The following is a 25,415-nucleotide window of genomic DNA, read 5'->3' on the forward strand; positions in this document are numbered from 1 at the left end:
CGTCCATCAGTGAAGCACGCGGAGCTGCAGGTAACATCACCAGCAGCTTTGCTCTTCTGCCTTTAGAAGCAGGTGAGCTGCCGAAGAACCTTGAGGAAGTATTCGGATCTGGAAGAAGTTCCACATTAAGAACAGAAAAGTTATGTATGAGGAATGTGGGGTTGGTGGATATGAACTCAAGGAGGGCGAAACCTCAGGGTTCCCCAGGGAGTTGGGTTCACGGTTGGCAGAGAGGGAGACCCTGGATGGAGGGGGTGTTGAAGGACAGAGTCAATGTTGTCTCTAGCCTCCTCAAGAATGCAGAGTGGATTGAGTGCTTCCAAGGAGTGCGAGCAGCCCTTGTGCACTCAGACCTTGTACCTCACTCTTTCTGTAGGCTCAGTTGTGGCTTCCAGTGCAGAAAATGATCTGAAAACCTAGTGGTCTATCACATACTGCCCACATGCAGGGGAGTTGAGGAAGTCCACTCATTACAGACTACTTACATTGTAAGAGAGGGAGCTAGCGTGCAGTCACAATTTAGGGAGTATCACAACTATTTAAATCCGCAGCAGAGAGGGAGCTAGCGTGCAGTCAACACAATTTAGGGAGCATCACAACTATTTAAATAAGTAGCAGGGAGGGAGCTAGTGTGCAATCAACACAATTTAGGGAACATCTCGACTATTTAAATAAGTAGCAGGGCGGGAGCTAGTGTGCAATATTCACAATTTAGGGAACATCTCGACTATTTAAATCAGCAGCAGAGAGGGAGCTAGCGTGCAATCAACACAATTTAGGGGGCATCGCAACTATTTAAATCAGCAGCAGAGAGGAAGCTAGCGTGCAATCTCCACAATTTAGGGGGCATCCAGACTATTTAATCAGTAGCAGAGAGGGAGCTAGCGTGCAATCTCCACAATTTAGGGGACATTGTGACTATTTAATCAGCAGCAGAGTGAGCTAGCATGCAATCTCCCCAATTTAGGGAGTATCACGACTATTTAAATAAGCAGCAGAGAGGGAGCTAGCATGCAATCTCCCCAATTTAGGGAGTATCACGACTATTTAAATCAGCAGCAGAGAGGGAGCTAGCATGCTATCTCCCCAATTTAGGGAGTATCACGACTATTTAAATAAGCAGCAGAGAGGGAGCTAGCATGCAATCTCCCCAATTTAGGGAGTATCACGACTATTTAAATCAGCAGCAGAGAGGGAGCTAGTGTGCAATATCCACAATTTAGGGAGCTTCAAGACAATTGAAATCAGCAGCACAGAGGGCGGAAGTGTGCAATATCCACAATTTAGGGAGCATCGCGACTATTTAAATCAGTAGCCAGATGCAGAGAGTCTTATAACAGGCTGCTCATGGTAAAAAGTCGTAATGACAGGAGCACCACTTTTGGTGGACGGTCAAGAACTGCACAAGCGGAGCAAGGCACAGAATGCGCACAGTGCCTGTCTAGGAACTCAAGACACACATGCTCTCTACATGAAAACATAGGAGATCTACCACTGCATACAGACGTACGACAGCACTCATAACTGATGCAGAACTGTGATGTGCCGGCGTTCGGACCTGCAGCAGGAGACGTCAGTGCCATGAGTGGTGTGAATTGAGGTGCCCCCTCCCCTCACCATCGCCCCTTCCTTCAACTGGTGCAAGCAGAGGGTGATGGCAGTGGTGGAGGCCGCTGAGGGCCAAGGAACCAGAGAGCAGCATCTTTGCAGCAGGCTGCCGCAAAGCATGGGCCCGAGGCGCCGCGGAGATGGCCCAGTCAGACCGGGTGAGGTTTGTGGCTTCCCAGGTGTGCTCCCACTTTCCTGCTCATTCCAGGCATCTCCAGACATCACACGCGCTCTAGAGTGTGCCCGTTAGTTGCGGCCAGGCGGTGCCCTAAAATAGGCCAACGGCAGTCCCAGTTCAGCCCTACAACCAAGAGCCGGTAAGTTCAGAGCCACTACCATAATTCTACCTCTTGGGCCACAGTTTACCTTCTTTGCCCCACCGTCCCCACTAAGAGCCAAACAGACCTGGTGAGCGAGTGTGCGAATGGTGCATCCATGACCAGTAGGATCACTGCTGGCGCCTTGCCCCCCACTGCAGAGGACTACAACCTCACCTTATCTCACCCTATCTCGAATATCATCAGGTAAAAGGGGCGTCAGCCAGGTAAGAAATCCCAGACCGTCATCCCTGTGGGTCTCTAGGTCTCCCTTCTCCCCCGGACTGTATACAGCCCCCTGCACCCACCAGCCCACATTACGGCCCACATTACGGAAGGTGCTTAAGGCTACATTCACTAAATCCTGCAGTCGATGAGTTCTGGGAAAGTCAGGAAGGACCCAGCCAAATGCAATTACAAAAATCCACAGCTGGAGACCACCTTCGTCATCACCGACGCCACCATGGACACGGTGGAGGCGGCCTCATCACATCTAGAAACACCGCAATCCGTCATAACATCAGGCCAAGAGCAGCACCACTCCCTGCCCCCTCACGGCATACCAGCCGCACAAGTTTCATCACGGGCAACAACATCTGTTGGCTCCAGCCCTGACAAGCTAAATCCCGGTATGTCTGCCTCGGCAGTATCCACCACAAAAAAAGCGACACTGAGAGACTATTTCTGGAACACTGTTATTGCCTCTAAGTCAAGATCACGTCAAAGTCACACACCTGTCGTGACGTTGGATGCCCCCCAGACAAGCCCAGTTTCAGGCTATGATCCATGGCATTCCAAGTGGGACAAGTTACAGCCCACCCCCGTTTGGCACCCAGATGCCCATTGAACGTTACCCAAAAGAAGAAGCTGAGGGCTGTTCACCATTTTAGGCCCACGAAGACTCCTTCTATGACCTACTAACCGTGCACCCACAAGTCGCGCTAGTTTCTCAGTCAATCACCATCCTAAGCGAGGACCCACAGTCCATTCCCCAGCTCATTTCCAACCCAAACCCCTTCTCACCCATCACACCCAAATCACAAATCGATACCGATGATTGTGCAGTGAGCAACAAAACACCCTCCCCTCAAGACACGAAACGGAGAATAACTTTTCCAAATCTAACCTCTCGGTGCCACCATACGGCCAGCCTAGGCAGGGGCAGTAACACTAAGACCAACACCCCCCTAGACTTGTCCTTTTTAACCACCAATCTCAACAAGTCTATAGGACAGGAAAATCGCCAGCTGACCGACACATGTGCTCTGGTCCCAACTTCTGCAAACTCTTCAATCAACGGTATGACGCTGCTCTACAATATTTCATTCCCTGTCCTCGCTACCTCAATTCCTCTCGTCAGTGCTAACTGAAGTTAAGAAGTTACCATCGCTGGGACAGGCCCACATCCCACAACAGTAGTTCCTGAATCGTCTGTTCAGAAGGAACATAATAGGAAGAACGGTTCCACCAGATGCAAAGTTCCAGTGGACAGCTCGACGTCAGCCAAGCAAAAAGTTCCCTCAGTCCCTAACTCCACACTCGAAAATCAAAATACCAACCAAAAAGAGTCCTTCTATTCGCCAACATATGTTAGTTAATGTGGACTTTAATGCTTCAGGCTAGCTTAGGCGACAATACAAAAACGGACACCCCCAACAGGCAACAAGGAGACAGAATGCGCTAATACGGACACTGTTACAACAACAAATTCACCGCAAGTGCATAGGCTGTCTAAGCGGGGAAAAAAAGACTTCGGAAAAATCGCAATAGACACGAATCCCTAAATACAATCAGCAGCTATTTTTCAAAAAACAAACTCATCACCACATCGGGTTTGATTACTATTTCCAGTACTACTAGCAGTCTGTCATCAGCCTATCAATCTCCTACGCTCCAAAAACCAACCCCAAAAACCAATCGCTCACCAGTAGTACAGGGGCAAACGGCTCTAAGTTACCCATTGAAGTCCATTTTTCCACAGACATCAGGGAATGGTTGATCGCTATCCAACGTGGAGCTGGAATCCGTTCAGGAGCAAGCCCCTGCTATGAGTCATCTAGTGATACGCTCAGGCACTAGCATCTTCTCTTCACCATCAACTAGCAAGACCAGACCAGTACAGAGAGCGGGGGTCCCACGACATCCTATAGGCAACTCCAAAAAGATGCTGAAGATAAGCCTCCGACAACACTACCTAAGCAATCTGTCCTGGAAACCCTGCGCGAAACAGTCCCCAATACACAGTGATTTTGAATAATCCGGGTTCAGCTCAAGCCTTTTTCCTGCAACAACCGCCCACTCTCCAACGGAGAAAGGTACAAACCCCAAAATCGGCCGAGCCTTCAGCTACTGTAATAGAGCACAGATTGGCCACAGACAGTTCCCAGACCAAACTGCTCTTAACCCCAGAGTATACCCCTCAAGGCCCGCATGACGTTTTAAATCGAGGGAACATCCTCAGGCTCTTCAAATCAATACCAGAACTGTGTAATTTGGAATCTAAAGACAATCTCAATTGAATTAAAACCCAGCGACAGCTATCGAATAACTGAAACAACCCTAATTACACTAGTGTCCACGGCCATAAAGTAGCTAGTCCAATGAAAAGCAGATCAATTCAATAACTGGGGCATCAAACTAACAACGCCCAGCGACCTCCGGTATCCCTTAATATTAGCAACCACCCAGGCGATCCCCAGTAATCCAGTAATGCCTCCTTTCTCAGTAATAAAATCAGCCCAAAGCCGCTCTCCAGCTGGAAATGACGAGCCAGTTGTAGATCGTCGAATTAGGGCCGATTGGATTTGGCTACCAGCCGCCCTGTCCAGGGGACTGAAAGACTGAAATAACATCAATACCGGTATAACAATATGCTCATCGAACTTCAACGGCTTTCCCACGAAATCTCAATCTTTGAATACGCTCGAATTCTTAAAAAGATATGACATCATACTTCTTCAGGAAACTTGGTCGGCGACAAGTATTCCCATAGAAGGTTACCTGAAATTCAGGTCTCCCACCTCAAGACAGCATAAGTTTGGCAGACCGCGAGGAAGGCTCTCGATCTAGGTCGCCTGCAAATTATCTCTACGCATTAATCAGTTAGAAATCAACAAAGATTCGATCGCTGGCTTTGGCGTTAGAAGCACAGACTGGAGCAGACAGGTGCTCTTGCTCAACGTTTATATTTTTCCCTACACCAGCGAGAAAAAGCCCAAATTGGACCCCCCCCACCCCCCTTTTGTTTTCATACTGCTGGCTCAAATACAACATACCGGAGTCGTGGAAAGGGGCCATAATACATCCCATCTATAAAGGAGGCAGGAGAAATGATCCCCAAAACTACAGGATGATAGATCTTTTAGACGTTGAATCCAAATACTACGCCAGCCTACTGCTGGAAGAACTATTGTCCTGGGCACATGCAACACAGCGTCTACCTTTTGATCAGATTGGCTTTGTGGCCAAATCAGGAACCAGAAGTAACTTACTTGTATTATCCGTACTGATGGAAAAAGAAGAAGTCCACAGAATGCCACTACACGGTTGCTTCATTGGACTTCAAAACTGCCTTTGATCGGGTGCCGCGGGGCTGTCTGTGGCAAAAACTGCAGAAATGGGGTACACCTCCCGTTCTTTTAAAGGCCATAAACCAACTCCACTCAAACACATGGATCCGTATAAAGCTGGGAGAGGGATCCCATGTGTCAAGAAAAATACAGACTTCCAGTGGTGTTAAACAAGGGTGTGTGTTGGCTCCCCTCCTTTTTAATCTTTTTATTTCCGATTTATCTCAATGTATGGACAACGTCAATTCCCACCCTTCACCCCAATTGGGTGGAATTCGCATTACCAACTTGCTATACGCTGACGACTTGGTTCTACATAGACACACAAGGGTAAGACTACAAAAACTACTTGATTCGCTGCTCCCCTACACAATAAGTAATGCCCTACAATTAAACCTATCAAAAACAAAGTCAATAACCTTCGAGAGGCAGAAGCAGCTGGGTGGCAGGTGGTTCTTCGACGGAAAAACCATCGAAGCAGTGTCATCCTATAAATACCTGGGGATTTACTTGGACTCCAAAAGGAACTTTCCTAAAACAGAAAGAAGTGGTCAGGGCAAAATCCCTGTCACTTTAGACTGCACTAATGAAGCTCGCGAGGCAGCTACCCGGCCCGAGCCTATCCCTGCTGTTAACAGTAATGAAAGCGAAGATTACAAAGTTTCTATCATACGAGCATGAGATCATGATGGGACCAACTTTAACACACTGAACAAAATAACAACCAGAATCTCCATGCGAGTATGGCACCTCCCGCTCTGTTTAATGACAGAAGGTCTCTGTTGCGGGGCAAATGGAACAAACTTGGAGTTCGATCGTGTCCACAAGCCATCATAGCCACCATGAACCCAGAAAACACTATGCTCAACATCCGGCTTACCCAATTCATCACAAGAGCGGCCAAAACCTCGGAATGAGAAGCTTGCAAGCACCCTGCTTCAACTAGTACATTTATGATGTCGCCCGTGCCGCTAACAAACTCTTGAACTTTCTGAACGGATTTAGAAAACGCTGTCCTGTTTTTATTGTTTAACTTACCTTAACTACACCTTTTAGAATGTTAACGTTGGTCATTTCTGCCTGACTTCAATAATCACAATACTGCTTTAGTCAGCTTACGCTTTACATCCGATAAATTAGAAATCCGTACAATCATGATCAATTAATCATCGGGGACATCTTACCCCAATGAAGTTTTTGCAAGAATACCACATTTTTAGGTCTCGCCTGAGCAAGCGCTTTAGCGCTGCTCTCGCGAGAGCTTTTGTAAACGGGGGATTTGAAAGTGCAAACTAGTGCTTTCAGGCCGCCAACTACAGTGCATGTGCGCCGGGCGCGCGCACCATTTGGCAGCCTGCGTGGTCATTTCGCGGCCGCTTTGATGTTCTCAGTGAGCCGCGCGGCCACTGAGAACATCAAAGTGGCCGCGAAAATGCACACCATTTGCCACCCCCTCCCTTATCCCACTTACTGCTTGTGTTACCTTTAACCAATCCTCTGAATTAATTTTCTCCGAACCAGTGTCCCGAGATTCTATACTCTTCACCTATTTTTAAATCTACAATTGCAAACTTACTATCGTCAATGTTATGTACGTTTGTGATTACAAAGTACTATCGGAAATTTCCATGTAAAATAGATATTTCCACTTTTGGTTACTGCAGCCAGTTACTACCATTATCCTTTCAGTAACAGAACTTAGTAAACAACCTTGTAAATAGAGTGCTTTACATGAGCACCAGTTGTGTTACACAAGGACACATTCATTTTCATTACAGATCATTAACGTGCACGTTACACTCAAAACGTCTGCATGGAAGGGAAGTTGGGAGCTTGTTGCTAGCCCTGCCCGCTTCCTCTCTGGCATCCAAAGGTAAGCAAGGATGAGGAGAATGCAGTGGTATGATCAGTCGAAGCCTGTATCTGGCCATCATTCGCTAAATCCAAGTAGAGATGTTCTCCAGATTTCCTTTTGGTAAAGATATCCTCCAATCGAGCTGGCCAAGAGGAAATAGTGGTGCCAACGCAGCGGAAAAGATGCATACTGGGGTACACTGAACAATGTTTTAAAATAAAGTGATATTTGGCTCACAAATAACAGTTTAGAAAGTGAAAGGCAAAATAAATAACACTTTGTGTAAGAAAGGAGAAATGTGTTCTGCTGGGTAGTAATTGAAGCCATGATTCAATCTACTGCTGCTACTCACTCACCAGAATCCTCATGACTACTCATCCATCCGATGGCGTCGATGGAAACCAGCGCCAGGAGTCCCGAACCCACAAAGGAGCCGATACCAGAAAAGAAGAAGAAGAGGCCCATGATGGCGCTCTGCATACACTTGGGAGCTGCTGAATAGGCAAACTCAAGACCTGGAGATGGAGCGAAAGAAAAGAGAGACACAGATCAGATGGACATGCACCATGCGGGTCTCTCAACAACATATGAACATTATGGAATGGATTGCTTCGAGGTGAGTATAGAGCAGAGCTGTAGAAGACTGGAAAACGCATCCACAAAGCAATAACTCCTGACTATGGTGTATACATCATGATGTGGAGACTGCCAATGTAACCCCTGCGATATATAACAGGAGCGCACCTCCTCGTACACATCTGCGGGCTGCTGTGATGCCAAGTGCGACCCTGCAAAATGCACCCTATTTATCCAGTACAAGGCGAGCCTAACCGATATTGAATAGGTTATTCGACGGGGAGCATGTCTAAACATTAATGACTGAAACAATCTCAATGACATTGAATTATTACCATTAAAATACAAACGTGAGAGTAACGATTACTACTAAGGTCCTTAAACCATAATCATAAAATGTACAAAAATCAAAAAGAAATTGAACAAACCAAGAGAAAAGCTAAGGCTGTTCTACATCTCGAACATAAACGTCACGCTTGCGTTCAATATTTAAAGAAAGCCTAACCACAGCTGTGAGTTTAAGGCCAGAGCCCAGCTTAAAACGAGTATTGCTAGACTGAGACGAATACTATCCTAAGCCGCCACCTCCTTACTGACCCTAAAACTAACCACAGCTGTGAGTTTAAGGCCAGAGCTCTGCTTAAAACGAGTATCGCTAGACTGAGACGAATATTATCCTAAGCTGCCACCTCCTTACTGACCCTAAAACTAACCACAGCTGTGAGTTTAAGGCCAGAGCTCTGCTTAAAACGAGTATCGCTAGACTGAGACAAATACTATCCTAAGCCGCCACCTCCTTACTGACCCTAAAACTAACCACAGCAGAGAGTTTAAGGCCAGAGCTCACCTTAAAACGAGTATCGCTAGACAGAGACGAATACTATCCTAAGCCGCCACCTCCTTACTGACCCTAAAACTAACCACAGCTGTGAGTTTAAGGCCAGAGCTCTGCTTAAAACGAGTATCGCTAGACTGAGACAAATACTATCCTAAGCCGCCACCTCCTTACTGACCCTAAAACTAACCACAGCTGTGAGTTTAAGGCCAGAGCCCAGCTTAAAACGAGTATCGCTAGACTGAGACGAATACTATCCTAAGCCGCCACCTCCTTTCTGACAATAAAACTAACCACAGCTGTGAGTTTAAGGCCAGAGCCCAGCTTAAAACGAGTATCGCTAGACTGAGACGAATACTATCCTAAGCCGCCACCTCCTTTCTGACAATAAAACTAACCACAGCTGTGAGTTTAAGGCTAGAGCTCAGCTTAAAACGAGTATCGCTAGACTGAGATGAATACTATCCTAAGCTGCCGCCTCCTTTCTGACCCTAAAACTAACCACAGTTGAGAGTTTAAGGCTAGAGCTCACCTTAAAACGGGTATTGCTAGACTGAGACGAATACTATCCTAAGCTGCCGCCTCCTTACGGACCCTAAAACTAACTACAGTTGTGAGTTTAAGGCTAGAGCTCACCTTAAAACGAGTATCGCTAGACAGACGAATACTATCCTAAGCCGCCGCCTCCTTTCTGACCCTAAAACTAACCACAGCTGTGAGTTTAAGGCTAGAGCTCACCTTAAAACGAGTATTGCTAGACTGAGACGAATACTATCCTAAGCTGCCGCCTCCTTACGGACCCTAAAACTAACTACAGTTATGAGTTTAAGGCTAGAGCCCAGCTTAAAACGAGTATGGCTAGACTAAGACGAATACTATCCGTCATGAAAATCTTTTAGGAAGTGACATTCTACATGTGTGTTTTCAACATAAACATTTCAAATTGTAAGTATATTACCTATACATATTCAGCCACAGGAATCTACAGCACATACATTAGAATTCAATTGGTTTAGGGCTGGTCCTCTAACCCTGCACTGCACATCCCTTTCAACAATAACTGCTACAACCCCATTCGACCAGAAGGTTGTCTTCGGGTCTGGCCTCTGAGCAGCTTTAGCTGCCTCAACAGACTATTGTATTTTTTTTAAAGACCCTAAAATACAGAGGAGCTTCCGGTCAGCGGGCTTCATCCACTGGTCTGTTCAATCGTCAATCAGCACACGTCATGGGGGAGGGAACGAGACAGCCCACTTTATCTATTGGGTCCCCTCGCTTTAAAACAACGCAGAAAGGCTCTGTACACTGTTCACATCCACTGAAAAACAGTTCCTTTCTTTTCATTGACAAAGATGCAGGAGTGTTTATTTGATATTTTATATTAACTTTAAACAGTGGTTAGTTATTTGGCCTGTACACTGGGTACTCCATTAATTGGCGATTTATCAGTTTCTGTCATAAAGTGTGTAAGTGACATTGTAACTCTGTCGCGGTCTTCGATTTGAATGCTTGGTTATGTGATGATTTGCTCTGGTCTTCTTCAAGACCATAAAATTAATGGCTCAAATGAAACAATTACTTTAAAATGTTACTAGTAAACGGCTCCAAGAGTGAATCTTGTTTCATTGTATTTTGTTTATTGCAAGCATGCGACAGCCACGTTTGGGTGCTGCATGGTTTCTATTTTTATTTTGTTGCATATGCCTGCAATACCAAATGAAATAACTATCACACAAGTCTGCAAAGGCTGGACCATTTAGCTTTGCTAATGCTTGTTTTAACTGTTATATCTGGCAGCTTATGAAGCGGCTAACCACAATCGGACCGGCTAATCTGGCAGCTGGGCAAACCTATGAGGTGAGAGGCTGCTCCCCACTGTCAGAGGTTAGGAGCAGGCTGTCTTTAAATCATTTAAACCCTGCATGTCCTGAGACGCTTAAACAATTTAACCAACTGTCATACTATAGCCTTATAGCTTGCTGCCGAGTGTTATACCATAGCCGCAGGTCTATAACGAGGGCGAGGGCTTTTAACAACAGGTGTAGCCTGAAGCAGAAGGGCTATAAGGCTAGTAGAAAATTCCAGCCACTAAGGGTAGAATGCTCTTGGATTGGATTGTTGGGAGCAGAAGGCTTCTACCAGCCATTAGAAGTTCAGAGCCATCTCACGGTCTTCAGTGGAGCGCTCAACATTCTAATGTTCTAACGCAGCTTCTAAGGTTTGCCCCATTAATGGTTCTAATCACATTAGAGGAAAAACTCCTTAGCTCACAACGGGATAATGGAGCGGGCCAAGAGAGGGGGTAGGGCCAAGCCCCAAAGGAAGCTTCAGGGGGATAGTAGCAGCGTGGGTTTAAATCATTTACACTTTCTGAGTCTATTAAACTTAGAAGAATTTAAGGGCAGGATTTAACCATCAGTTGTTGTGGTTAAACCATCAGTTGTCGTGGTTGATAAGGTTCCCCTCTCTAATGGGAGTACCCCATTAGATAAAGGAACTTGGGCAGGACCTTTAGGGATACATGCCTGATGCACCAAGAAAAATGGGAGAACTATTAAAGGCAGGAGAGAGATCTAGCTGAGGAAGGAGGGGAAATTGGAATAGATAATCACAACATTTTTGAAGACAGTAACAATGTGCTTAAGAGGGGTAATTCCATTTAAAAGTTACATTTTTAATATAACGTTATACCCCCTGCCGAGTGCTATACTGGTTATTAAGGGCCCTGAACACAAGTTATAGGGCTGAGACGCAGATGAGGGGCCATAACAAGGGTGAAGACCTGCAACAACTGGTATAGACTGTGCACCCACTGACTGTGGAATGTTCTAAATGAAACAGGGAGAAACAGAAAGACAAACATTGGAATGTTGGACCTCCGGGCTTTTACCGGCTATTATAAGCCCAGAACTACTCTACGGTCTTCAACGGTGCTCTCAACATTCCAACATTCTAATATAGCTTTATAGCCCACCATACTGGCCATTAAACACCCACTCTCAGCTAGGGCCTTTAACAAAAGAGCAGGCCTTTAACGGCCGGTATAGCCCAGCTACGGCTGGCTATAAAGCTATTACAACATTCCGCCCCATGAGATACTCATTCGACATACTCTGGTAAAATGACCAGACACTCCATATTTTTTGCAGTCCATCCCAGAACGGGACATTGCTTGAACGAAGCATCATTGAACGGATACCCACAACAATAGCAGAGATTTCCACTTTTTTTCTCCAAGCAGAAACAGGTTTACTTGGCAAGGTTTTGGTCTCTTTGACCACTAGATTATCTTCAGTTTCCTTAGTCCGCTCCTTGACAGATAGTTTGGGATCCTGAATACTGTTCGCAATGTCCACTGCTTCTTCAAGAGAAGGATTTTTACAATATAGTAACCTCTCTTGAATTTCCTTATTAAAACACCTGCTAAGTATCTGATCTCTAATAAGTTGGTCAGTAAACCCCCCAAATTCACATTTGGCCGCTAACACACGCAAAGAAGCGACATACAAGTCTACAGATTCTGTAGGATGAGCTCTCTTGAAACAAATGTATGCCTCCTTACCACCAAATGAGGCGGTAAGCGGAAACGCCTCTCTCGTCTCTTGACTGCTTCAATGGACCCACCCAGTTCTTCCTCTTCATCTTCAGGTACAAAGAGGGGCAACTGGCCAAAGATCTCTAGGCCATGCTAAGTCAGTGCTCCAAAGTCCATTTCTTTCTTTCAGGTTTAAATTTTAAGCCATCAAGACCCCCAAGAGAAGCACTGAACGCCTTGAACCACTTCTTCCAAGCCATGGGCGATTCACCAGGTGATGGCAGGAACGGACGAGACGTAAGGATTGCTTGCACGCTGTATTTAATGTAGTGCTTTAACAATTGTTGTTTTACCAATAGAGTGACTTTTGTCCACCAGTTTAAAACTCTTGTAAAATCTAAAAAGAATGGAAGCAAACTGAGCAATAATGAGAAAATAGCCATGTGCATGAAAAATACGCTTTGCAGAAATATTAAGGTGCCAAGTAAAGCACATAATCGCCTTCCTTTGGTGTTAGCGTAAACAACTAGGTGCCTTCCCCTCACACCAACACAGAGTCAGGCAAACAAAATGGCCAATTGTAGCCAAAGCATGCGTAGGCATGCGTGATGACGTGTCAGAGATCCCTCCAGGAAACCGATGTTGGCCGAATGGCGGTTGAAGAGACCCAACGGATGCGAAAGTACAGTGAGTACCCATAACAAAGCAATTCTCTTAGGTGGGGCCAAAATACTGAAGGCAACACCTTCCGCAAGTCAAATGCTTCCAATGAAGATATAATCGCCCTCGACGTAACGCGTCTCACTGCTCCTCACACATGTAGCGAGCTGGGCCGTCACCACCGCTCCATATATGTCCAACCCTTGTTGCCAGTGTGGTAAGCAGCTTCAGCGGACACCGTTCGAGTTGTACAAACTCAAGTTTATTCAGTATCCGGATACAAATGGAAGGATGGAAACCACCAAGTGTCCTCTAGGTTCCAAGTCCATTGCCTTCTCCCCGTCATGCTCCAAATCACCTCCCCAGTCTACATTCCACTGGGGAACTCTCAGAACCCCAAGCCAACTTGCTGGCAAGGACAGAACAGCATGTCAACACATGTAATCAAATGAACCTATGCTAGGCATGTCATCACATGTAATCAAATGAAGCTAGGCTAGGCATGTCATCACATGTAATCAAATGAAGCTAGGAACGGTATGTCATCACATGTAATCAAATGAAGCTAGGCTAGACACGTCATCACCGCAAGTCATAAAAAGAAGCTAAGTTAGGCACGCCATCACCGCAAGTAATCAAATGAACCTATGCTAGGCACGTCAATATCGCATGTAATCAAATGAAGCTAGGCTAGACCTGGTTCAACTAGGTTATGTGCAAAGCCCACGTTACAATACCAGTGGAATCACTTTCTTCTTATCCTGACAGAGATCAGGTAAGTTTAAGCCATAAAATACACAACAGCTCACATTAAAACCCATGTTACCTAATTTCCTGTTTAATAGATAAAATGCTGAGCACGTATTTCTTCCATCTGCTCGCGGATGAGAAACCAGTCGCACTTCAATTACATTCATTTTTGCCCTCTCCTCCAAGCAGTGGAAAAGCACAGGAGACATGGGCGAGTTGAAAGAATGAAACCAGCTATCAAGCAGCTGTGCTCCTGGGTACTGAGTCCAAGTTTGAAATATTGGAATAGTTAATTGGTTCCCTTTCAGGACTGCTTGTTACACCTATGGCTTTTAAGATAATAGATTTCAGAAGTTGTGCACCATCTGGCCACAATTTCTCCCAAATTTCCTTGGGGTGAATCTCCCAGACCCCAAGAAAGCGTCAAGCGACAGCCCCTACAATACAGGCTAGTATGAGGAGATCTGCCGAGCCTGCTTTGGGTTCAGAGTCCTGCCCTTGACGTCACCGAAAACTTCAACACTGTGAGAGGGGACATTCGACAGCAAGAGACGCACCAAAGTCCGAGAGAGCCCCCGACAGAAAGAGAGGCACCGCAGTATGAGAGTGTCCCCCGACAGAACAAGACGTACTGCAGTCTGACAGTGCCCCCGACAAAAAGAGACGCACTGCAGTCTGAGAGTGCCCCCTGACAGAAAGAGATGCACTGCAGTCTGAGAGTGCCTCTGACAAAGAGACGCACAGCAGTCTGAGAGTTCCCCCCGAAAGAGATACACCGCAGTCTGAAAGTGCCCCAGACAAAAAAGACGCACAGCAATCTGAGTGCTCTCCCAAACTCTTCGTGGTGGGACATTCGACAGCAAGAGACGCATCGGAGTCTGAGAGTTCTCCTAAACACTGAGCGAGGTTACGCTGCGGGCAGACTCACGATGCTACCTGTTTACTCTTCGCCGGCCGCGATGCAACCCGTGGCCCCCCCTCCTTGCCTTTCGGGGGCGCCACGGTACAGCATTGCGGCCCGCTGTGGCCATTTCAACAGCGTCGCGAAAAGCACCCACGATACCCGTTGGTTTTCGGGCACACCGCATACTTGCACGGCGGCCCATCCGCTTCCCGAGGCACTTTAGGACATTACACTCACCTGGTGTGGGCGTCTGGTGATCCCCCTTCCTTGGGGGTCATATTGTTGCTCTCCACTTCACCTTGCTCCCAGAAGGCAATAGGGAGGGTTACTTACCTTCCTAACATGGTGATCTTTCTGTAATGCACTTCACTCTTTTCCCAATCCAAGATGGCAACACATCTCCTTCCTGTTTTGTCACTTTCTGTATGTCACTTCCTGTTCCGGTATGTCACTTCCTGTTTTTCTGTATATAAGGGATCAGAACCTTTCCATCCTTGCGTTGCAACACTCCTTGTTCCTGCTGGTGTGTCCTCGCTTTTGTTGGCTCCTGAACTCTTATTTTGGCAATCCCTTCCTTCCGTTGGCATTCCTGGTTACCTTGCAACTTCTGCTCCAGCTTGACTTTCGGTTTTCTCCTGGTTCCTTTTGGGCTCCTGGTCTTCCAATGTTTTCTGGCTCCTTGTCTTCTCCTTCATTCCTGGAGTTTCATCGCATCAGAGGTTTTTTCCCTTCGGGGTTTTTCCTCTTGGGACTCCTTCTGGAGGGCACTGGCTGCTTAGGCTTTCATTGTCGGCAGCACCGTGGCTATCGGAAGGGGTCGTCCCTATCTCGGACTAAACCGGTCTTACAAGAACCAAAGCCGGGAACCGTCCCAACGCCTCAAGACTAGTAAGAAAGACCCTAAACCCGACAAGCGATGGGACATTCGACACCAAGAGATGCACCAAAGTCTGAGAGTGCTCACAACTGAAAGAAATGTACAGCAGTCCGAGAGTGCTCTCCCAAACACTGAGCGATGGGACATTTGATAGAAGGAGATGCACCGCAATCTGAGAGTGCCCTCCTAAAGATTGAGTGACGGCACATTCGACAGCAAGAGATGTACCAAAGTCTGAGAGTGCCCCCAACAGAAAGACGAACCGTGGTCCGAGAGTGCCCTCCCAAACATTGAGCAATGGAACATTCAACAGCAAGAGATGCGACGCAGTGCGAGTGCCCTCCCAAACATTGAGCGATGCCAGAGAGGCGATGCAGTCTGAGAGTGCTCTCCCAAACACTGAGCAGTGAGACATTCGCCAGAAAGAGATGCACCGCAGTCTGAGAGTGCCCTCCCAAACACTGAGCGATGGCACATTTGACAGAAAGAGACGTACATCAGTCTGAGAGTGCCCTCCCAAACACTGAGCGATGGCACATTTGACAGAAAGAGACGCACATCAGTCTGAGAGTGCCCTCCCAAACACTTAGCGATGGCACATTCCACAGCAAGAGATGCACCAGTCTTAGACTGCCCCCGACAGAAAGAGACGCACTGCAGTCCGAGCGTGTCTTTCCAAACATTGAGCAATGGGTCACTCGACAGCAAGAGATGTGACGCAGTCTGAGAGTGGCCTCCCAAACATTGAGTGATGGCAAAGATGCGATGCAGTCTGAGAGTGCCCTCACAAACAAGGAGCAATGGGACATTCGACAGAAAGAGATCCACCACAATCAGAGAGTTCCCCCCCAGACACGGAGCAATGGGACATTCGATAGAAAGAGACGCAACGCAGTCTGAGAGTGCCCTCACAAACACTGAGCGATGGGACATTCAACAGAAAGAGAGTGCCCTTCAAAGCACTGAACACTGGGACATTCATGAGAAAGACGCACCGCAGTCTGACAGTGCCCTCACAAACGCTGAGTGATGGGACATTCAAAAGAAAGAGACGCAATGCAGTCTGAGAGGGCCCTCCCAAACACTGAGCGATGGGACATTAAACAGAAAGACGCACCGCAATCTGAGAGTGCTCTCCCAAACACTGAGCGATGTGACATTTGACAGCAAGAAATGCGCGACAGTCTGAATGTGCCCTCCCAAACACCGAGCACAGGGATAATCAACAGAGAGATGCACCGCGGTCTGAGTTCCCTCACAAACACTGAGTCACGAGACATTCGACAAAAGAGACGCACCGAAGTCTGAGAGTTTCCTCCCAAACACCTGGCGATGGGACATTCGACAGAAGGAGACATGCCGCAGTCTGAGAGTTCCCTCCGAAACACTGAGGGATGAGACATTCCACAGCAAGAGTTGTACCACAGCCTGGGAGTTCCCTCCCAAACAGTGAGCGATGGGACATTTGACAGAAAGAGATGCACGCAGTCTGAGAGTGTTCTCCCAAACACTGAGCGATGGGACATTCAAGAGAAAGAGATGCACGCAGTCTGAGAGTGCCCTTCCAAACACTGAGCGATAGGACATTCGACAGCAAGCATCGCAGTCTGAGAGGACCCCCCCCCCCCGAACAAGGAGGGACCATGCCAGCTGGTGGAGCCAGTGTACGGCTGGACACTGGTCCATTCAGGGAGGGACCATGCCAGCTGTCGGAGCCAGTAGACGACTGGACACTGGTCCATTCAGGGAGGGATCATGCCAGCTGGCGGAGCCAGTACATGACTGGACACTGGCCCATGCCAGCTGACGGAACTATCAAAATGTGGCTGCAAAGGTTACTCAAGCTCCCTGGTTTCTACTAATCAAGTAAATAAAACTCAGTGGGAAAGGCAATGCTCTATGATGCCTGACGTAGGCAGCCTAATAAACAGTCCAACTTATGGCGCGCCCTCTGGCAGTCAGATGACCACACTGCGGGGAAATGTACGTGCCCCCCCCACCCCAAGTCACAGAATGCTCAGGTGCAAAGGAGAAGCAAGTTCATTTACCAATACAAACAAAGCACTTTGTTATTAACAGAACACGCTGAAAGGGGAGGGGACCATGTTTACCAAACCCCAAGAGGTACTTTAACTGCAGCAGAAAAACAAAAAACAAGTTTGGCAAAGCCAATAGGTCTTGTGTGTGCAAAAGCTGTAGGCTTATGCAACATGTTTTAGCCATGTTGTAAGCCAGTGTGACTGCTGTTCAGCATGGTTAACAGTACGTGGGTAAGGGAGGGTGGTGTAGAGTGGACTATCTTAAAGTGGAGTAGCGTGGAATGTTTTGGAGGGAGTAGAGTGTCCGAGTGGAATGGCGTAGAGTGGATTTGAGTGGCGTAGAGTGGATTTGAGTGGAGTAGAGTGGCGTAGACTGGAGTAGAGTGGCGTGGACTGGAGTAGAGTGGCGTGGCGTGGACTGGAGTAGAGTGGCGTGGCGTGGACTGGAGTAGAGTGGCGTGGACTGGAGTAGAGTGGCGTGGACTGGAGTAGAGTGGCGTGGACTGGAGTAGAGTGGCGTAGACTGGAGCAGAGTGGCGTAGACTGGAGCAGAGTGGCGTAGACTGGAGCAGAGTGGCGTAGACTGGAGCAGAGTGGCGTAGACTGGAGCAGAGTGGCGTAGACTGGAGCAGAGTGGCGTAGACTGGAGCAGAGTGGCGTAGACTGGAGCAGAGTGGCGTAGACTGGAGCAGAGTGGCGTAGACTGGAGCAGAGTGGCGTAGACTGGAGCAGAGTGGCGTAGACTGGAGCAGAGTGGCGTAGACTGGAGCAGAGTGGCGTAGACTGGAGCAGAGTGGCGTAGACTGGAGCAGAGTGGCGTAGACTGGAGCAGAGTGGCGTAGACTGGAGCAGAGTGGCGTAGACTGGAGCAGAGTGGCGTAGACTGGAGCAGAGTGGCGTAGACTGGAGCAGAGTGGCGTAGACTGGAGCAGAGTGGCGTAGACTGGAGCAGAGTGGCGTAGACTGGAGCAGAGTGGCGTAGACTGGAGCAGAGTGGCGTAGACTGGAGCAGAGTGGCGTAGACTGGAGCAGAGTGGCGTAGACTGGAGCAGAGTGGCGTAGACTGGAGCAGAGTGGCGTAGACTGGAGCAGAGTGGCGTAGACTGGAGCAGAGTGGCGTAGACTGGAGCAGAGTGGCGTAGACTGGAGCAGAGTGGCGTAGACTGGAGCAGAGTGGCGTAGACTGGAGCAGAGTGGCGTAGACTGGAGCAGAGTGGCGTAGACTGGAGCAGAGTGGCGTGGACTGGAGCAGAGTGGCGTAGACTGGAGCAGAGTGGCGTAGACTGGAGTAGAGTGGCGTAGACTGGAGTAGAGTGGCATAGACTGGAGCAGAGTGGCATAGACTGGAGCAGAGTGGCATAGACTGGAGCAGAGTGGCGTAGAGTGGTGTAGAGTGTCATGGAGTGGTGTTGAGCGGAGTGGCGTAAAGGGTGCTGCATAGAGTGGGGTGGAGTGTTGTAGAGTGGAGCGGCTTACAGTGGAGAAATGTAGGAGAGTGGAATGGCATAAAGTGGAGTCGAGTGTTGTAGAGTTGAGAGGCATAGAGTAGAGTGGTGTGCCACAGAGTGGAGGAAAATGGAATGGAGTGGTATAAAGGGAGTTGTGTAGTGTTGCAGAGTGGAACAGAGAGAGTGGTGTAGCGCTTAATGGGTATAGTGTCAGAGTAGAGTATCGTAGAGTCGAGTAGCCTAGACTGAAGTGGCGTTAAGTACAGTGGTGAAGAGTAGTTGGGCGTAGAGTGCATTGGTTTTGAGTAAAGTGGCGTAGATACATTGGCATAGAGTGGACTGACGTAGAATAGAGCGGCTTAGAGTAGAGTGCAGTGGCATACGGAAGCTCATTTCAGAGTAGAGGATAGTGGGGTGGGGTGGTTCAGGATAGAGTGGAGTGGGGCAGGGTAGAATGCAGAGTTGTAGAGTAGAGAGCAGTGGAGAAGAGTGCAGTAGTGAAGAATAGATCAGAGTGGCGTGGAATGAAGCACTACTAGACAGTATTCTCTTGCCCACAGTATCCCGGGTGAGTTGGACTAGCCCATTACAGTCGGGTAGATAGTGCCCGTCATATCTGACTTGCCGCCGGAAGACACCCGTCTCAGACCGCTATCCCAAGGAGTTCTATGGTGCGTTCAGAGATATCCTAATCCCCGCTATTGGCGCTGTATAACGAAGCTGCAAAAGCGGATCATTTCCCAATGGAACTCGACATTGCCATGGTAGTAGTCACTCCAAAATTAAGCCATGCACCCAACACCTGTGCGGCTGTTGAACCTGGCCTTTTATAGGGGTTATCCCCAAACATTCTGCCTTCCTCCTCCTATTTTTCTGACCCTCTTTTATTATTTTTTGGACTCTGGAACCTTTACCATTACTGACCAGTGCTAATGTGCATGTGCTCTCTACTTTCAACATGGTATGATTGGTTTACACATCTTTTGCATAGTTAATTTTCTTTTAAGTTCCTTGTAAAGTTGCATCCCATATACCCAGGGCCTGTAAATGAAATGCTACTAGTGGGCCTGCAGCGCTGACTGCCACACCCACAGAAGTAGTCTTTCAAACCTGTCTCAGGCCTGCTACTGCAGGGTCTGTGTGCGCAGTTTACTGCCACTTTGACTTGGCATTTAGAACTACTCTGCAAGCCTTCAATTTCCCTTTAACTACATACAGGTCACCCTTTAGGTAGGTCTGAGGTAGCGCTATGGGCAGAGAGCTCTGTAGGTAAAATGTAGGATATGTGCCTTTATTGTGTGGCGTGTCCTGGTAGTGATAAACAGCCTATTTGGTTTCTCACTACTCTGTGGACTACTCATCTCATAGACTAGCATTGGGCATTCTCTTATATGTGTTTAAGTCACAATTTTTGATCTGAAAGGAGTAACATTGCTATTGGAATAGAAATCGTTTATGCTCATGCATGCTGCATGTAAGTTAGCATTCGCTGCGCAATTTCCTTCCATAGGCACCATTTTAGGCTGTTCAATCCTGATCTACTTAAATTCCGAGAAATGCTCCTTTGAGTTTGGTTTCTTCACTCTGGTTTTGTTTCAGTAATGACCACACTGTTCATGTCAGCACATAGTTTTCTCACCAGATAGAGGCCCTCTTCCCCTTGTCTAGTGGCAGGCTCCACATGGAACGACCTTGGACCATTTAATTTTGTGTAAGATAGGAGCGCTGAACCGTTGTTCTGTATTTCACTGTTTTACTGCACCTGCCTGGAAAATTCCACTGTGGGGGTGTCTTTGCCTGATCACGAAACGTCCATAATGCATCTCTATGCTTGCTGATTTCCGTTCTCTCTGCAGCACTCCTAGCGACTGGGCAGACCGGGCTCCGCTCTGAGTGTATATGAATAAACAGTTATTAGCTTGTATTCTCTACTTTCTGACCGACTCTTCATTTAGTACGGAAGGCTGAGAGGTGGTCATTAGTGACCCGGGTGGCCCTAAACGGGTCACTTCCTTCAGTTGCCATGTATGGCATGTTTAGAATGGTAGTGAGAAATCCTGCTTACTGGTGTGGGTGGAGTTTACATTACTATTTTAGAAATGTCAATTTTAGAAAGTGGGCATAATTCTGTGCGTATCATTTTTTACTTTGCAGCCTGACTCCAACCCACGTCTGGGCGTAGTTGCCAGCTCCACTTTGTGCAAACTTTCCAGATAGCCACCACACAGGACAGGAAGGGTTGGGTGTGACAGGGTTACATCTGCATTCATCTGCATACGGATGGGCTTCCTGGGATGGGAGAGGGCGTTCAAGACTTGCCATTTGTATAGGATGTGTCTTGCGCCCTCACACAAAGGGCTTATTTACCCTCACTGATGTCTGGAGCCAGGGCTGGGGCTGAAAGGCAGTTGTGCACTTCGAGGTTTCTTTTGAAGTTAATTCTTGGACAAAGATTTTGGAGTATAAGTACAGGGGCTCTGACCCCATGTGTGGGAAGCACTTTTGGAACAAGGATTGAACCTCTGTCAGAAGGGCTGCTGCGCTGCTCAAAGGACTCATCTGGCCTGCTTTTCTGCTGTTGCCATGCGGCCTGCTACTTGCTGGGTGGCCAAAGGACTCACAGGATTGCTTTTCTGTTTGTTGACCTGCTGCCAGCTGGTCCCTGACTCTGTTCTGCATGGGTACTGTGAAGCTGCCAGGAGAGGTCGCTATTAGGATTGCTTGTCTGGTTGTGCTGGTATACCTGCCTACTGCTGCCTGCCTTGTGCTCCCCAGTGTTCTTCCACGGCTTATTGGCTTGCCCTGTGTCCTATAGAGTCAATGTGTGTGAAACTGCCTTACAAAAATCAGTGCATGGTGAGCGCTCCTGCCTTCTAAATCAGCGCATGGTGAGCGCTCCTGCCTTCCAAATCAGCGCATGGCGTGTGCTTGGCTTTCCCCGAAGTCCAGCGTGCTAGGAGGAGGCACTGAGGCACAGTGCCAGCACGTGTTCAGCACTTAGGAGGCCGGATGAGCGGTGGGTTCATTTGTCTGATCCCCTTCATCTCGGCCTGTATCGTGAGCTTCACCGTGCCGTTTGCGGAACTTCAAAACCAATGCCGATTCACGAGAATCCCCCCCCCCCCCCCCCACACCCGAGTGGCCCCTCCAGCAATGCTGTAGCCACTCTCAGCGTGCTGCGGCATATTTCAGATCAGCGTGTTGTGGTGCAGTCTCCAGGGACGGATAGGCACTGCAGGCAGTCGGGCATCGGCCGAAGGGCCGGTGTGTCAGTACCCTTTGTGGGCCGTTATTTTTTTCTCTCCCAGCCCACAGAAGGCACTGGACATGGACAGTAAAGCAGCTTCGCTGGGGGGGCGTGCGATATGATCCCCCTTGAGCGACGATCATCTGTAGCCTCTCCCTGACCCCCTGCCTTGCCAAGCTATGGCCCTGATGGTGGGCTGGGGAGCAGGTGAAGGAAGAATCGGCATCCCTGGGGGCTAGGTGTTGCTCGGGCCCTTTGGCCAGTCTCGCATCGGCCCCCTGGGCCCATGTAGCACAAAAACAGTGTTTGTGTTTGAAACCTCGTCCACAGTACTTCTTGTTCAGGGCACGGTGGGTGGAGGATGGTGGGTTTATGATGTGGCCTAGGTGTGGGGGCAAGGTGATGTGACTTGGGCATCTTCACCTTAGCCCCTCCCCTATGGAGGGCCAAGCAGCTGTGTTTTATGGTTTATCCCTCCCCTGCCAGGTCATTGTCCTGAGGCAGTGGAGGGCTGGGGGAGGGTTTGAGAAATTAAGTAATGCAAGGGGGCCTGGCATTTGTTCTGTTGCTCAGCTAATGGAGATCTGGGGAGGGGGTTCAGTAATAAGTAAACTTGGGGCCTCACTGTTCTACTGCACATGGTGTAGGCCATTGTCACCTTGGCACCAGAGCACTTCCCAAGAACAGTATCTTGGCCCTTTCATGCCTTGCGTGTGCATAGGCATATGTGGCCTGAAGGTCAGAGTTGCAGGGATGGGGATCAGGTTCGAGTCCCTGTATCTGCTCTCAACATCCTGTGATTCTGGACAAATCACTCCATCTCCCAGGCCCTTAAATTAAAAAAAAAACTGATCTTGTGCACTGTGATTGGTGCTCATGAATAGCACTCAAATAGCCTTGGACTGAGTTCACAGGATATAAAATTGTCAAAAGGAAGAACAATAAAAAACAAGCATTGACAATGCTAATAGGTCTTGCATTTGCGAGAGTAAGAGCTATTGGCGTTGTAAATGACAATGTGTTTTACTCATGTGTTATGGAATGGAGGTATATGGTGTAGAATTATGTGGTTCGGATTGGAATTGTTAGTTGTGGAATCATGTGGTGTACAATTATGTGGCATGGTGTGAAGTGGAATTATATGGATAGGAATTATGTGATTTTGAGTGTATTGAAATTATGTAGAGTGTGATTGTGTGTCATACAGTGTAATTATGTGTAATTATATTTTGTGTTGTGTAGTGCCATTTAATTGTGTGGTGTGGTGTGGTGTTGAATTTTGTAGCATAATGTGGTATTGTGTGGTGTGGATTGGATGTGTGGTGTGGATTGGATGTATGTGGTGTGTTGCTGAATTGTGTGGAATGATAATGTGTGGAGTGGAATTGTGTTGCGTGGAACTGTGTGGCATTGAGTGAAATTATACTGATTAGAATTATGTGGTATTGTGCGGAGTGTATTTATGTGTATTGTTGCTATGTGGCATCAAATGAACTTAAAAGCCACGATGCCTTTCTGATACCAGCAAAGCAGTGGTAAAAATGTGAAAACATAAAAAGACTGAGGGCGGCCTTTCATCCCACAGAAACGCATGCTTAATTACATATTGTAAATTGTATTAATATTGCGCTTACTACCCCTGACGATGAGTTGAAGCGCTTTATTATGAGTAGCAAGCTACTCCGGAACCCAAGATTAGAGGTTAATAGTAGATTAGTCACCTTTTTTTCTTTGAACATTAGTTGCACATCTTTGCAGTTGTACTGTACAGCGCTGATGTCTCCTTGTCTAGACCTATACCAGTGACATGAAAGATGTGTACATCATGACCGGAGACACTGCTGTGCTGTCCTGCAAAATCTGCATCTACAAAGCGGGCTTCTGTGAGCTACAATACACTCCAATTATTGCGGGGTGCAGAGACGCCATCCAGGTGCACCCCAAGAGAGCACTATTCTGGGCTGCAGTGCTGTCCGTACGGATACCACGAAGGGATATGTACTAGGAAAGCTGTAGTGTTTTGTTACGGTGCCATTTCATGGGAAGGATGAAACTTTTAGCTGACTCCAGGTTTCAACCTCCACAAAGTGCGTTTAACCCACTGAGCAATCGTCCGAAGTGAGAAGGCGGAAGAGGTGAACGGGCGCAATAAAAAAAGAACATAAATCTGGAAATAAAAAGAAATAAAATTCCATGTAGATTCCATGTAGTGGGAAGCACTTTTTATTAGGTTGAGCAGCTGTTGATAATTGTGGCCCACAGAACGTGCTTCAGATTTGGTGCTACAGCATGTGTCTTACACATGGAGGGCACATGGAGGGCATGTGAACAATTGTGAGGGATTGTTACTCAGATGGAATATTTAAACCAAAATCACTAGCTGTCTGCGGGTCACTTGAACCGTGAGTCTGAGAACAGAGGGTGTTTTCTGCTTCTTTTGAATTCTGTGTGGCCTTTGATGCATGGTCTCTTTGGAATGTGAAGGTTCACTTTGCAGGTTTACATGTGTTTGTCTAAGACCATAAAGTATGACCTATATCACTTGCCCTCATCATCTACTTACCTCTTCCTCATTCTATAGCTATGTACCTTTTCTTCCGGCTACCCGATCTTTCCGTCTTTACCTTATGTCTCTCCCTTCACACGCATCACTACCTGATTTCTGGTTCTACTTCACCTCTCTCATTTCACTGCCTCTCTCCCGCCCTGTTCACCTCCAGCCCCCAGTTGGTACTGCCCAGCAGAACTGGGGATCACTGTCTAACGAGAGCAGTGCACACGAAGAAAGAGGGGGTGGGGGACAGGGCAGCAAAAGGTACTTACATTCAGGGAAAAGTGCAAGATCTGTGAGGGAGCTAGATTTCATTTCTCTTTAGTGTTTTGGAAAATGTTTTTATGGCTGAAATGCAAAATCTATTTCTTTACCGTTTGTCATTCGAGGTTCTATTCTCCAAGGCAGAGGTTCAGAGCTGCTCTTCAGTGGCGTGGGGGCCCCCCTGCCACGTACACGGAGGGGCCCCCACTCCAGGTTTAATCCGGAGCTCTTGGGCCGGAGTATCGTGCTGAGGCCTCCCCCCTGAGCCCCCCCCCCCGCTCTTCCTCTTACTGTTCTATCCAGAGATTCCAGTCTTACCCCGTCACCTTGACTTAGTGCTATGTTTCTGATTCATTTGCCGCCGACCGCGGCCCCCGCAG

General features: G+C 47.8%; 1 protein-coding gene across 2 annotated transcripts in view; it reads right to left on the reverse strand.

The window, feature by feature from the left end:
* Positions 1-25,415, reverse strand: part of SLC15A4 (solute carrier family 15 member 4) — a 327,049-nt gene that overhangs the window by 41,312 nt on the left and 260,322 nt on the right. The window contains exon 7 of one of the 2 annotated variants that reach the window (XM_085632757.1): positions 7,706-7,864. In XM_085632757.1, the coding sequence (XP_085488883.1) occupies positions 7,706-7,864 (159 nt within the window). Of the gene's footprint in view, positions 1-7,705; positions 7,865-25,415 lie in introns of those variants that run through there. The other variant, XM_085632759.1, reaches the window with a different exon arrangement.

The sequence above is a fragment of the Triturus cristatus genome, chromosome 11 (genome assembly GCF_964204655.1).
Source record: "Triturus cristatus chromosome 11, aTriCri1.1, whole genome shotgun sequence".
Classification (NCBI taxonomy): domain Eukaryota; kingdom Metazoa; phylum Chordata; class Amphibia; order Caudata; family Salamandridae; genus Triturus; species Triturus cristatus.